Source organism: Notolepis coatsorum (assembly GCF_963971535.1).
Source record: "Notolepis coatsorum genome assembly, chromosome: 4".
In the NCBI taxonomy this organism is placed as follows: Eukaryota; Metazoa; Chordata; class Actinopteri; order Aulopiformes; family Paralepididae; genus Notolepis; species Notolepis coatsorum.
In genome coordinates this window covers 127,995,159-128,008,043 of record NC_140168.1, presented here as the reverse complement: position 1 = coordinate 128,008,043, position 12,885 = coordinate 127,995,159, and the positions used below count along the sequence as shown (strand labels likewise).

General features: G+C 44.3%; 1 protein-coding gene across 1 annotated transcript in view; it reads right to left on the bottom strand.

Moving 5' to 3' along the window:
• Nucleotides 1-12,885, bottom strand: part of cdh24b (cadherin 24, type 2b) — a gene marked incomplete at both ends in the record, with an annotated part of 663,530 nt that overhangs the window by 283,927 nt on the left and 366,718 nt on the right. The window contains 1 exon segment of the mRNA XM_084312100.1: nucleotides 12,224-12,405. Coding sequence (XP_084168226.1) covers nucleotides 12,224-12,405 — 182 coding nt within the window.

The following is a 12,885-nucleotide window of genomic DNA, read 5'->3' as shown; positions in this document are numbered from 1 at the left end:
TCCCAAATGTCAGTGAATACCACAACCACACCACCAGAGGAAGCTCAACAAATCATGTTAAACCCAGATTCGGCTCAAACAAGGGACTAAACACGTTTTGCAATTATACCACATCAATGTGGAACGCCCTACCCAAAGCTGTAAAGGAATGTGAATCCCTACCCACATTCAAAACCACTCTTAAAGAGCACCTACGGGAGGCTGCAATTCGAAACTGGCCACCGTAAATGTCCAAACCCCCCCACCCACACCCCCTCCTAATAGACAGTCTCCTCCCCACCGTATATTCTCTCCCCACCGTATGTATATTTCTCTCCCACCCACCCACCCCCTCCTAATGTACAGTCCCCTCCCCATCATATGTATATACTCTGTCAGGATCTAGGGGTAACAGGACTGTATATTTGCATATCGTATATGTCACAAATGTAACAGCACTAAATACCTGTATGTCCCTATGCCATACATGTCATGCATGTTGTGTATGTCATAAATGTCACTATGAATTGAAAATGGGGGACCCTGATGTAAACAAGACAAATGTCTTTCTCTGGTCTGCATCCCCTTAACAATTGTGTGTATTGAGCCGTACTGTATTGTACCCATTCTGCCATCTGTTAAATAAAGTTTTCATTCATTCATCATTCATCCCGGCACCAGCGTGCCAGTTCATCAACATCCTCCTGGTAGGCCTTCTCGTCATTGTTAGAGATCAGCCCCACCACCACTGTGTCGTCCGCAAACTTCACTATGGAGTTGGAGCTGAACCTCGTCACACATTCATGTGTGTACAGTGAATACAGAAGGGGGCTTAGAAATCACCCCTGGGGGGACCCGATACTCAGGGTGATTGTGCTGGAGGTATGACCCCCCACCCTGACCGCCTGGGGCCTGTCACTCAGAAAGTCCAGGATCCAGGCGCTCAGGGCGGAGCTCAGACGCAGATCGATTAGCTTGTCAACCAGTCTGGTGGGGACTATGGTGTTGAAAGCTGAACAGCACTCTCACATAACCCCCGTTCTGTCTGTCAAGGTGAGAAAGGGTGTTGTGTAGTACCTGGGAGATCGCATCGTCAGTGGACCTGTTTGTCCTATATGCGAACTGCAAGGGGTCCATGTTACCAGGGAGAGAGGCACAGATGTGATCCTTGACCAGCCTCTTAAAGCATTTCATGACAACAGAGGTGAGTGCCACCGGTCTGTAGTCATTTAGGCCTGCTGGGGAGGAGTTTTTTTGGTACAGGGATTATAGTTGACACCTTGAAGCAGGCAGGGACCACAGACTCGGCCAGGGATAGATTGAATATGGTGGTGAACACCGGGGCTAGCTGATTTGCACAGGACTTGAGTATTCGTCCTGTTATCCCATCTGGGCCTGGAGCTTTCCTAGTATTTACCCCCATAAACGCTAATCTCACGCTGTCTTCCGTCAATGAGACAATGAGTGTGTAGGCGGATGAACCCCCCCTGCCACGGCAGCCAGCGCGGCAATGACATGGCCAGCCGGTGAGCTAGCCTCACCACTGCTCGCCCCAAACGTGCCGTAAAAGGAGTTATCGTTCGTAATCCCCGCCATAAACCTCTTGTGTCGTTCTGGGCCATCTGTGTCTCCATCTTATTCACAGATCGCCGTTATGCAGCCCGCACTTCTTTGCGTAGCCTATAAGCTGTTGCCTTATACTCGTCCATATTTCCCGATGCTCGGCCCGAGTTGTAAGCAGCGGTGCGAGCATTCATGTGTACATGATCAAAGGAAGTTCCAAGTCAGTCAGAAGATCCTTAGGAACTTCTACTCATGTACAATAGAGCATCCTGACTGGCAACATCACCTCCTGGTTTGGGAATAGCACTGCACAAGACCGTAGCAGACTACAAAGAGTGACACGTTCAGCCGAACGCACAATTGGAGGGGGGCTTCCCACCCTCCAGAACATTTACAACAAGCGGTGCAGGGGGAAGGCTAAGAGAATCATCAAGGACTCCAGCCACCCGAACAACTGCCTCTTTGAACTGCTGCGGTCAGGCAAGCGATACCGGAGTCTTAAGGCGAGCACAGAAAGAATCAGAAGAAGCTTCTATCCCCAGGCCATCAGGCTGCTAAACGAACAATAAACACTATGCAACAACCATCAAATGCACACAGCACACACACCCACACGCACACACTCACTTAAACAAACAACACACTGCAGCACCCACTCTCCACACTTTAGATCACACAAACACACTTTATATTTATTGATAAAGGATTTGCACTACAACTCGTACACCTACTGTAAATTGTACCTAAATTGCACCTCATCCCATTTCTGCCTTGCACTATATAGTATTGTATATTAGTACACTGCATAGTATATTGTATATTATATGGTAACTCAGTTACGTCTATTCTGCATCGAACATTGTATATATGTCTATACTGAACACTGTGACCTCATTTTTTTACTTCTAATTTACATGCTATACTATGTTATTTTATTTCATACTTATCTTGTCTTGCACAGTCTCTGGAGCGTAACAGTAAGAAGCATTTTGTATAAAAGTATTCTGTACTTCTGTATGACAACTATTAAAGAAACTTGAAACTTGAACTTGAAACAGCATTTTAATGAACTGTTCTGCATGTTTACATGATCAAAAAGCCTGCAGAGCAGTATTTACAGAACATTACGTGCAGAAAACATTCCCTATGATCATCAGCATTTGATTTATTCATTAAAAACATGTATAAAGAGACAGAGGTTGGGATCAGACGTGCATATATTTTACAAGGCAGAGCAGCATGATGCAAGAAAGACACAAGACCAAGGAGATTTGGGAGAGATCATTGGTGATTGCATTCACGTCGATTCTACAGACATCCTCGGATTTAAATAATATAATAATAATAAATACGACAATATTTGCATCATTAACAATTACGTTTTACATTTATAGTCATGACTCAACGAGGCATCGTGATGTCCTAAAATAATTAAAAGCACTACACAAACACTGCAAATGACAGTGAATAAATAAATAAGAACTTGTGCGGATATAGCTATAGTGGAATAGAATGGTCACTACATTCTATCTACATTCTGCTCTCAGCACATCCCATTCCTTTCATGTAGGCTATATATTTGACATGGTGTATTAATATTCCCTATACCGTTTTGTTCTCTATTGTTATTATTCATTGTTGGTTTTATTTATTATTTACATTGCTTTTTGCACATTGTAAGAGCCAGTGGAGAAACATTCCACTGCTCATCTTAACACTTTAATCGCCGGGGTTAAATTCATAATTTACCATCCCTCGTCAGCCCTATTTAACATGGATAAGTTCCCCTTCTTTGCAGGGCTATAACTTTTTAAATTCTATTGCTAAATTGCCATTATTATGGCCCATTCAATGTCCTATATGTATTGTTCAGGGTGTAGCAACGTTAAACTTTTTAATTCACATATTCATACTAAAATATGGTCTAAAGTATAAGTATGTTTTTATCGTTTTCTGCAGCTTTCTTCAGAACGTGATTTATAGCCCTAAATGCATTATATTGATGATCAAATACAGTTTGGTAGGAATCTGTGCGAGATAAAAAATGTCAACTGGATGTGCTTCTAGAAGTTTCTACGTATCATCTGATGATGACCGGATGGGCGGGGGATCGTTTATAATTCCGTGGGCAGCGTTAGATGATTCATCCAGAGTGGGTCATATGTTCATCATAGCAGTTTATATCGAACACGTTAGAATATAATGCTGAATCTTACCGTGGCTTCCTCGCGCCGCTGGCAGATGAGCGTGGAACAGATTTTTTTCTATTATGGGATGTAGAAATGCCCGATCCATTTCCAGGTTGTATAATAGTATATACGTCCAAATCATGTTGTTTTTTCGAGTTATTTGCACCGATCGATGTTCACTGTATCAAGACGGAGTCTCTCTAACGATAGCGAGTGGCCGGACCACATATGGATGAGCCCTACCGGTTCAAAGGTTAATTTCCGGTCGGCGATCTGCCGATCGGCCACCAGACGGCGCTCTTGAACCGCTAGAGAATTGAGAGGAGATCAGCAGTGTGTCTCAGGGCTCCGGAAAGGAAATATTTTGATGTTTTGAAAGATTTTGGAAATATTGACATCAAAAACGAGTTACGGCGTCTTCGGCAGAATGAGCATGGCTAGGAAAGACGAGTTCCGGCGTTTTCGGCGATTAAAGTGTTAATGTTCACGAGTTGAACCCACACACATGACAACCGACAGAAAGGATACGTTTAACGGATTCCATATAAATCTATAGTTCATTAGCAACAATGTAGCGGCCTGATGCAGGCGGCTTGGTGAGGATGCACACATACACACACACACACACACACACACACACACACACACACACACACACACACACACACACACACACACACACACACACACACACACACACACACACACACACACACACACACACACACACACACACACACAGACAGACACACAAACACACACACACACACACACACACAAACACACAAACACACACACCAACACACACACACAAACACACACACTCACACACTCACGCAATGATCCACTCACTGCAGCAATCGTTAAGAGTAAGAAATCTTTAAGCTTCTCACTTATTAGTTTCTCAAGGACTTTGGCTAAAACACACAACTTTGAGATTGGTCTGGAATCATTAAGAGGTGAGGGATCACCCCCTTTCAACAGGGGGAGGGCGTGGGCAGATTTCCAGTCTAGTGGAATCTCATTGCTTGTGATGGTGAGATAAAAAATGGGTTCTGCAATAAAATCAGCAGCTGCCTTGAAAAAATGAGGCTCCAACTTATCCGGACCTGCAGATTTGTCGGAGTTGAGCTTCTTTAGGGCCCTATGGACCTCAACCACCTCAAAAGGAGATAAATTGAAGGGTTCAGTTTCTGAGTTTGGAGGGGGGGACATAAGGGGCAGGGCTCCAGAGTGCGACTGTTTTGGTCGCATTTTAAATCAGTGCAGTGCGACTGGATGTTTTCCCTTGTCGCACTGGTGCAGCTCCCAGCAGGTCTGTTTGTCTGTGTGTATGTGTAGCGTATTTTCCCCCGTGGCCATGTGCGTTCTAAAATATATATATTAAAAAAAAATCTCTGCCTTTGATTGGCTCTAACACGTGCCTTCTGCAAAGACCGATCTGCCTCTGATCGGCTCTGATCATCACCCTGAAATTCGTCTTGGCTGAATGACGGGCTAAACAAAATATCCATGTGAGCATCAACTTTTGCGAATTGAAACGATAAATAAGCACAGTGTCTCATACTGGTTTCATAATACAAGGTTTCCGAATGGACGTTTGGATTAAACAAAGTGTATGCAGTGATGCCTTCCCAGCGGAACACAAGCTGCTTAAGGTTACACTGTATGTTATGCACGTTAATTAAGCCATAATGACACATACATGTAATAAGTATACCATAATGAAACATATATGTAATAAGTATACCATAATGAAACATACATGTCCTGTAATAACCCATAGTGAGCAGTTATATGGCAGGGCGTCATGTACAGCTAACACACACATCTTCATTAGTGCTTGATTACTCAGAGTGACAGGCACCTCGAGGGAGAGCCGTTTGAAAGTGAAATCATCTAAGAATCACAGTGAGAACCGTGAATATCACGGGCTGAACTCTGAGTGATCGGCGTGCTCGTTTATCAAGCGACGTATGCAAATCAGCCACTGCACGAGAATAGAAATGACTAAAATAAATAAATAATATTAAAAAAGCTGCAGTCAAAACATCTCAACGCGCAGAGTCAAAACATTTGGGCTGCAAATTACACATATTAATGATTAGCGTTTTTGCAAAACGTTCACATGTGCATCCTTCCTACTTTGAATTGAGTTTTCGTGCTGGTGTTGCGAGATCCTTCAATGCTGCGGACAGATGGAGATTGAGCTCTGGTTGTGACTCAGTGCAAGTGGTGCTCTCTAACCCAGCGGTTCTCAACAGAGCTGCCAGGGGTGCCGCGAGATGCCTGATGGGAATGTTTCTTTAAGAATATAGAATGACAACTATTTAACTAAACAAATAGTCTATCTAGTGCTTCATGTGTATACAATAATTGCCTAATCTAATAACATGAACTAAAAAAGAAATCGACCAAAATGTCTTCACACGTTTCGTAAAGTTATTATAGAAACTTTACCAACTTAACGTCCGCGGCAGGCGTCATTGCTTTTACCAACAGATTTTCCAACGCATTTCCAGAGCAGTCGCATTCGTGTGACGTCACATCACGGGTCCTATCTCCGTTACAGACATAGATATACTATGGTTACAGAGCCGGCTCTGGTCCGTTATCAAGGAAATGCAAAGCGGCTGTCGTGATAATAATCACTAAATGCATTCAGTGCTGGATCTAATCAAATGGATTTATCGAGACACGTTATGGAAAGTTCAAGACCGGATCACACAGCTTCTGAAAAGTGCTAATTAACACGCTTCCGACGGTGATGGGCTACTCGCCAAGTGCAGACCAAGTGAGTGTATCAGCTGCTGTGTTATGATTATTATGATACAAAATGTGAATGAATGAATGAATGAATGAATGAAAACTGTATTTAACAGATAAACAGTAAAAGGCACTCTGCAGATTACATTTATATATAGCTGTTTTATACGTCAACATTGTATTGCTGACCATCAACAACGAATGACAGGATGTGATGTCATAATCAATCGCCACCTCGCTAGAATAATATTTCCAACGTGAAACGCAAAGCTGAATTTTCACACAAAATGGACACGTTTTTGACTCGTCCATCGAAACAGGTTACAGTTACCAATACCAATTCAGTACCTTCCATTACCAATTCGACCGCTGAGATTGACCCAGTCTTGGACACAAGATGATGACACAGAAGCTGTTAATAATAAAAAGCTAAAATGTTTGGCTAAACCAAAACTGGCAAAATGTCGGAAATATGAAGATGGTTACCTTAATTATGGCTTTGTTGTATTCCCTGAGAGCAAAAGCTCACCACAACCACAATGTGTCATTTGTTCTCAAGTGCTATCCAACAAGTCTTTGGCACCCTCCAAGTTAATCAGACATTTACAGACAAAACATGGCCATTACAAGGACAAGACCAGGGAATTTTTTTAGCGAAAGGCAAAAGAGCTATGTGGTACACAAGCAGGGATTAAAGAGAGTACCGCTGTGGATAAGAAACTGCTTAAAATATCATATGTCGTGGCCCAGAAGATAGCTCAAGATAAAAAGCCTCATACTATCGGGGAAACCTTGGTTATGCCTTGTGCAACTGAGATAGTCAGAGAATTGTTTGGAGAGGAAAAGGCCAAGCACTTATCAAAAATACCAATGTCAAATGACACCGTTAAACGCCGCATCTCGTCAATGTCGGAGGATATAATGGTACAGTGCGCTGCACGCCTTTGTGGAAATGATTTCGCCATCCAATTAGACGAGTCGACAGACGTGTCTAAAATGTCCCATCTACTCTCATACGTTCGCTATGAATGGGAAAAGGAGATAAGGGAAGACTTTTTGTTTTGTAGAGAGCTCAAGACGACTACAACGGCAAAAGATGTTTTTGAAGCACTGGATGATTTCATGAGGTCAAATGGAATAAGCTGGAGCAACTGCATTGGAGTCTCCCCAGATGGAGCCGCGGCAATGACAGGCAGACACACCGGAGTAGTTCAAAGAATAAAAGCTGTCGCTCCCCGTGCCGTCTCAATGCATTGTGTTCTGCACAGAGACACGCTTGCCGCAAAGGACATTGATCCCAGGCTCCACGAAGTTTTGTACAATGCTGTGACCATTGTGAACTTTGTTAAAGCAAGAGCCACAAACTCCAGGTTATTCACTGCCCTCTGTGAAGAGGTGGGTTCTGACTATCATTCCCTGCTCATGCATACTGAGGTAAGATGGCTGTCCCGGGGAAACATGTTGATGCGCCTGTTCAGCCTCAGGGAGGAACTGCATACCTTCCTTTCAGACAAGAAACCTGGACTGGCTGAGCTCCTCAAGGATGAGAAGTGGTTGGCCAACTCAGCTACCTTGCAGACATCTTTAATGAAACAAACAAACTCAACAAAACAATGCAGGGTGGAAACACAAACATCATTACCCAGCATGAAAGAGTGGAGGCTTTCAAAAGAAAGTTACAAATGTGGAAAAATCGAGCCTCATCAGGAATCACTGATATGTTCAAACAGTTGCATGCCTTCCTTCAAGAGAAAAACATGGATTTCAGAACCATTAAGCGCCAGGTAACAGCACACTTGTCAGGGATGTTGGACAAGTTCAACAGTTATTTCCCTGAACTCAGCGAGGAGGAAGTAGCTATACCTACCTGTGGATAAAGAACCCCTTTACAGACGACATCGAGATGAAGCTTCCTGACACATATCCATCCAAACTCTTGGAAGAACTCATTGATATATCATCTGATGCCACCTGGAGAGCTCGTTTCGGTGAAGTGCCCCTGGAAACATTTTGGTCAGAGTGTGGTGCTGAGTACCAAGTAACTCACGATGCAGCACTTAAGGTGTTGATACCATTCAGCACCACATATTTGTGTGAAGCTGGATTTTCATCCATGACAGCTCTGAAAACCAAATATAGGGCCAAGTTGAGCCTTGAGGATGACATGCGTGTTGCCTTGTCATCGATCTCCCCACGTATTGACCATATCATTAGCCAGAAGCAGCAGCAGACCTCACACTGAGCTAGAAATGTCCACAAGTGCTTATTTTCTGTATTTATTTATAATTTGAGACATTTTGAGAAATGGTCACACTAGTTATTTTTTTTTGGAAAACAGTGCAGCTGCAACAGATAGAACTTTATTGATATTTTTCTGTATTTAGAAAAATAAATACATGATTTTCTGTTTGATAAATGTACACACTGTTATTTGTATAGAAAACAGTGCAGCTGCAACAGATAGCACTTTATTGATATTTTTCTGTATTTAAAAAAATGAATACATGATTTTCTGTTTGAGAAATGGTCACACTAGTTTTTTTTGGAAAACAGTGCAGCTGCAACATATAGCACTTTATTGATATTTTTCTGTATTTAAAAAAATAAATACATGATTTTCTGTTTGAGAAATGGTCACACTATGTTATTTTTATGGAAACAGTGCAGCTGCAACAGAGCACTTTATTGATATTTTTCTGTATTTAAAAAAATAAATACATGATTTTCTGTTTGAGAAATGGTCACACTATGTTATTTTTATGGAAAACAGTGCAGCTGCAACAGATGGCACTTTACTGATATTTTTCTGTATTTAAAAAAATAAATATATGATTTTCTGTTTGAGAAATGGTCACACTATTGGCGCTTTTCCACTGCATGGTACCTACTCTACTCTACCCTACTCTACTCTACTCGCTTTAGGTACCTGGTACTTCGTTCCATTTCCACTAAAGGTACTAAAATAAAGTACTCAGTTTGTCTCCGTGTGGGGAGGCGGGGCTGCTGGTGTACAGCTGAGAGCTCCATAGCTCTGTGAGAGCTCCAGCATAGCTATGTCCGTGAGCTAGGCTCAAGCCAGAGTAAAACACAGTTTTCAATCAATCAATCAATAACAACATTAACGAGACTCTCGTTGTGTCTATTCTGCTAACGCTAACGTTACCTCTCATTGTGTCTATTCTACAAGCGTTAACGTTAGCTAGGCTGTCTATGCTATTGTTAACGTTAGCATTAGGCTAACAAGCTGTAACATTACCAGTCGCGTCTATTTGCTAACGTTAGCATTAGGTAATAACCGGTTTAAAATGGATGGTGATTACCTCACGTTGTGTCTATTCTTCTAGCATTAACGTTACTCATACAAACAATCAATAGCGAGTTATATTGATCACGCTATGTACGATAGCCATGCTAAAACGCTAGCACAACATTAGCACAACATAAGCTTAAGCCTTAACAAGTCAGCGATCTTTTTGCGAGACTAAACTCTCCGCTCTTTGGCAAATTGTGTTGATGTCGGTTTTGTTTAATCAATAAATGAGGCAGAATACACAGTGACTGTATCGTTTGTTTATTGAACTTGTGCCTGCTGCAACCATAATGAAATCCTATGCGAGACATTAAAGATGGCGGCTTTCTGTTTTCGTTCAGACCAGGTTCAGACTCTCCAACGAGTGACGCGTCTCTCTTCTGACCAATCAGTGGTTTGCAGTGTTTCACGTGACTTTTCTCGTACCAGTTCTACCCGCTTGGCACGCGCTTGGAACCACGACAGAGCAGGGACTAAAAAAGTACCCAAAAAGTACCGAAAAAGTACCTGGTACCAGGTACTTTGGTAATGGAAAACCGAAAATACCGAGTAGAGTAGAGTAGAGTAGAGTAGGTACCATGCAGTGGAAAAGCGCCATATGTTATTTTTAAGGAAAACAGTGCAGTGATCCTTTTCTGTATTTAAAAAAAGAAATAGATGATTTTCTGTTTGAGAAATGGTCACACTATTGCTATATTTATGTATACATTTAGACCTGAAACGCCTGCTAATAATGCATTATATAGCCTGCATATACACACAAATGTATTTCCCGGTTTCAATGGGTTAAATAAACGTTATTTTTAAAGCAAGCACTTTTGTCATCATTGTAGCCAAAAAGACAGGACCGGAAAAGTCTTTATCGTATGTAGGGGTGCCCTGGAATATTTTTTTGGACACAGGGGTGCCTTGGCAGCAGAAAGGTTTAGAACCCCTGCTCTAGCCCATAGCGCTCTGGTTGTGGCTCAGTGCAAGCGGTGCTCTCTAGCCCATAGCGCTCTGGTTGTGGCTCAGTGCAAGCGGTGCTCTCTAGCCTATAGCGCTCTGGTTGTGACTCAGTGCAAGCGGTGCTCTCTAGCCTATAGCGCTCTGGTTGTGGCTAAGTGCAAGCGGTGCTCTCTAACCCATAGCGCTCTGGTTGTGGCTCAGTGCAAGCGGTGCTCTCTAGCCCATAGCGCTCTGGTTGTGGCTCAGTGCAAGCGGTGCTCTCTAGCCCATAGCGCTCTGGTTGTGACTCAGTGCAAGCGGTGCTCTCTAACCCATAGCGCTCTGGTTGTTACTCAGTGCAAGCGGTGCTCTCTAGCCCATAGCGCTCTGGTTGTGACTCAGTGCAAGCGGTGCTCTCTAACCCATAGCGCTCTGGTTGTGACTCAGTGCAAGCGGTGCTCTCTAGCCCATAGCGCTCTGGTTGTGGCTCAGTGCAAGCGGTGCTCTCTAACCCATAGCGCTCTGGTTGTGGCTCAGTGCAAGCGGTGCTCTCTAGCCCATAGCGCTCTGGTTGTGGCTCAGTGCAAGCGGTGCTCTCTAACCCATAGCGCTCTGGTTGTGGCTCAAAAACACACACATGCTTCATGTTGGAGAGAGCAGGCCTTGTCTAGTCACCTGGATCGTCTCCACCTCCTCTCCTCTCCCACCCTCCCCCTCATCATCTGTTCCTTGCGTCCTCCTATGTCTCTTTCATCCCTCTATCATATGTCTGCTGACACTCTCCTGTACACGCTCGCCCTCCCTCCCTCCCTCCCTCACTGTTCCCACGCTGCGCTTCCCCTCCCTCATTACTTTTTTCCATCCACCTCTCCTCTCCTCTCCCCTCCCCTCCTCTCCTCTCCTCTCCTCTCCTCTCCCCTCTTCTCCTCTCCTCTCCCCTCCTCTCCTCTCTCATCCTCTCCTCTCCTCTCCTCTCCTCTCCTCTCCTCTCCTCTCCTCTCCTCTCCTCTCCTCTCCTCTCCTCTCCTATCATCTCCTATCATCTCCCCTCCTCTCCTCTCCTCTCCTCTCCTCTCCTCTCCTCTCCTCTCCTCTCCTCTCGCCTCCTCTCCTCTTCCCTCCTCTCCCCTCCTCTCCTATCATATCCCCTCCTCTCCTCTCTCCTCTCCTATCATCTCCCCTCCTCTCCTATACTATCCCCTCCTCTCCCCTCCTCTCCTCTCCCCTCCTCTGCTATCATCTCCCCTCCTGTCCTCTCTCCTCCCCTCTCCCCTCCTCTGCTATCATCTCCCCTCCTCTCCTATCCTCTCCCCTCCTCTTCTCTCCTCTTCCCTCCTGTCCTCTCTCCTTCACATCTCTCCTCTCCTCTTCCATCCTCCCCTATCCTTACGTCCCCCCTCCAGCTAGGATACTAAACACCCTCTCCATCCATCTCTCCATGCCTCCATCCCTCCATCGCTCTCACCCATCCGTCATCGGCCTGCCTCACCTTGTTGAGAGTGATGACAGCCTCTTGGTTCGCCCCTGTGATGTTGAAGATGTCCCCCGTCTCCCCGTCCAGAATGGTATATTCCAGCTTGGCATTCTCTCCCAGGTCGGCGTCAGTCGCCGAGATCCGACCAACCTCCGCTCCCGGGACCGCCAGCTCGGACACGGAGAAGGACCACATGCCTGGGGGGGTGGGGGGAGAGAGAGAGGGAGAGAGAGAGAGAGAGAGGGGGGGGGGGGTTAGAGACACAGCATCTATCTGTTTAATTATAATTGATACACTTCGCTTGTCAGTTTTATTTAATTTGTCTTTTATATAATTTTCAAGTGACATTTCACAGCCCCCACTGCCCCCGAAGAGATGAAATAAAACAGAAAGAGCGAGAGGAAGACAGAGAGAGAGAAAAAAAGGGAGGCACAGGAAAACCTGGCTTCCTGCAGAGCAAAGGCTGTGCTGTCATTGCATCCTCAATGAGCCTGAAACTGAGATACACTTCCTCACCAAATGTGAAAAATATAAATATATTAGAGAAACGCATTTTCTTTTTATTTGAATTAATAACAAAAGGTTTTCTTACACTACCAGAAACAGAAAAACTACCAGTCCTGCTAGGGGAGGACTCAACAAGCTGTGAGCTAGCAGCAGCCTATGTTGCTGCCTGC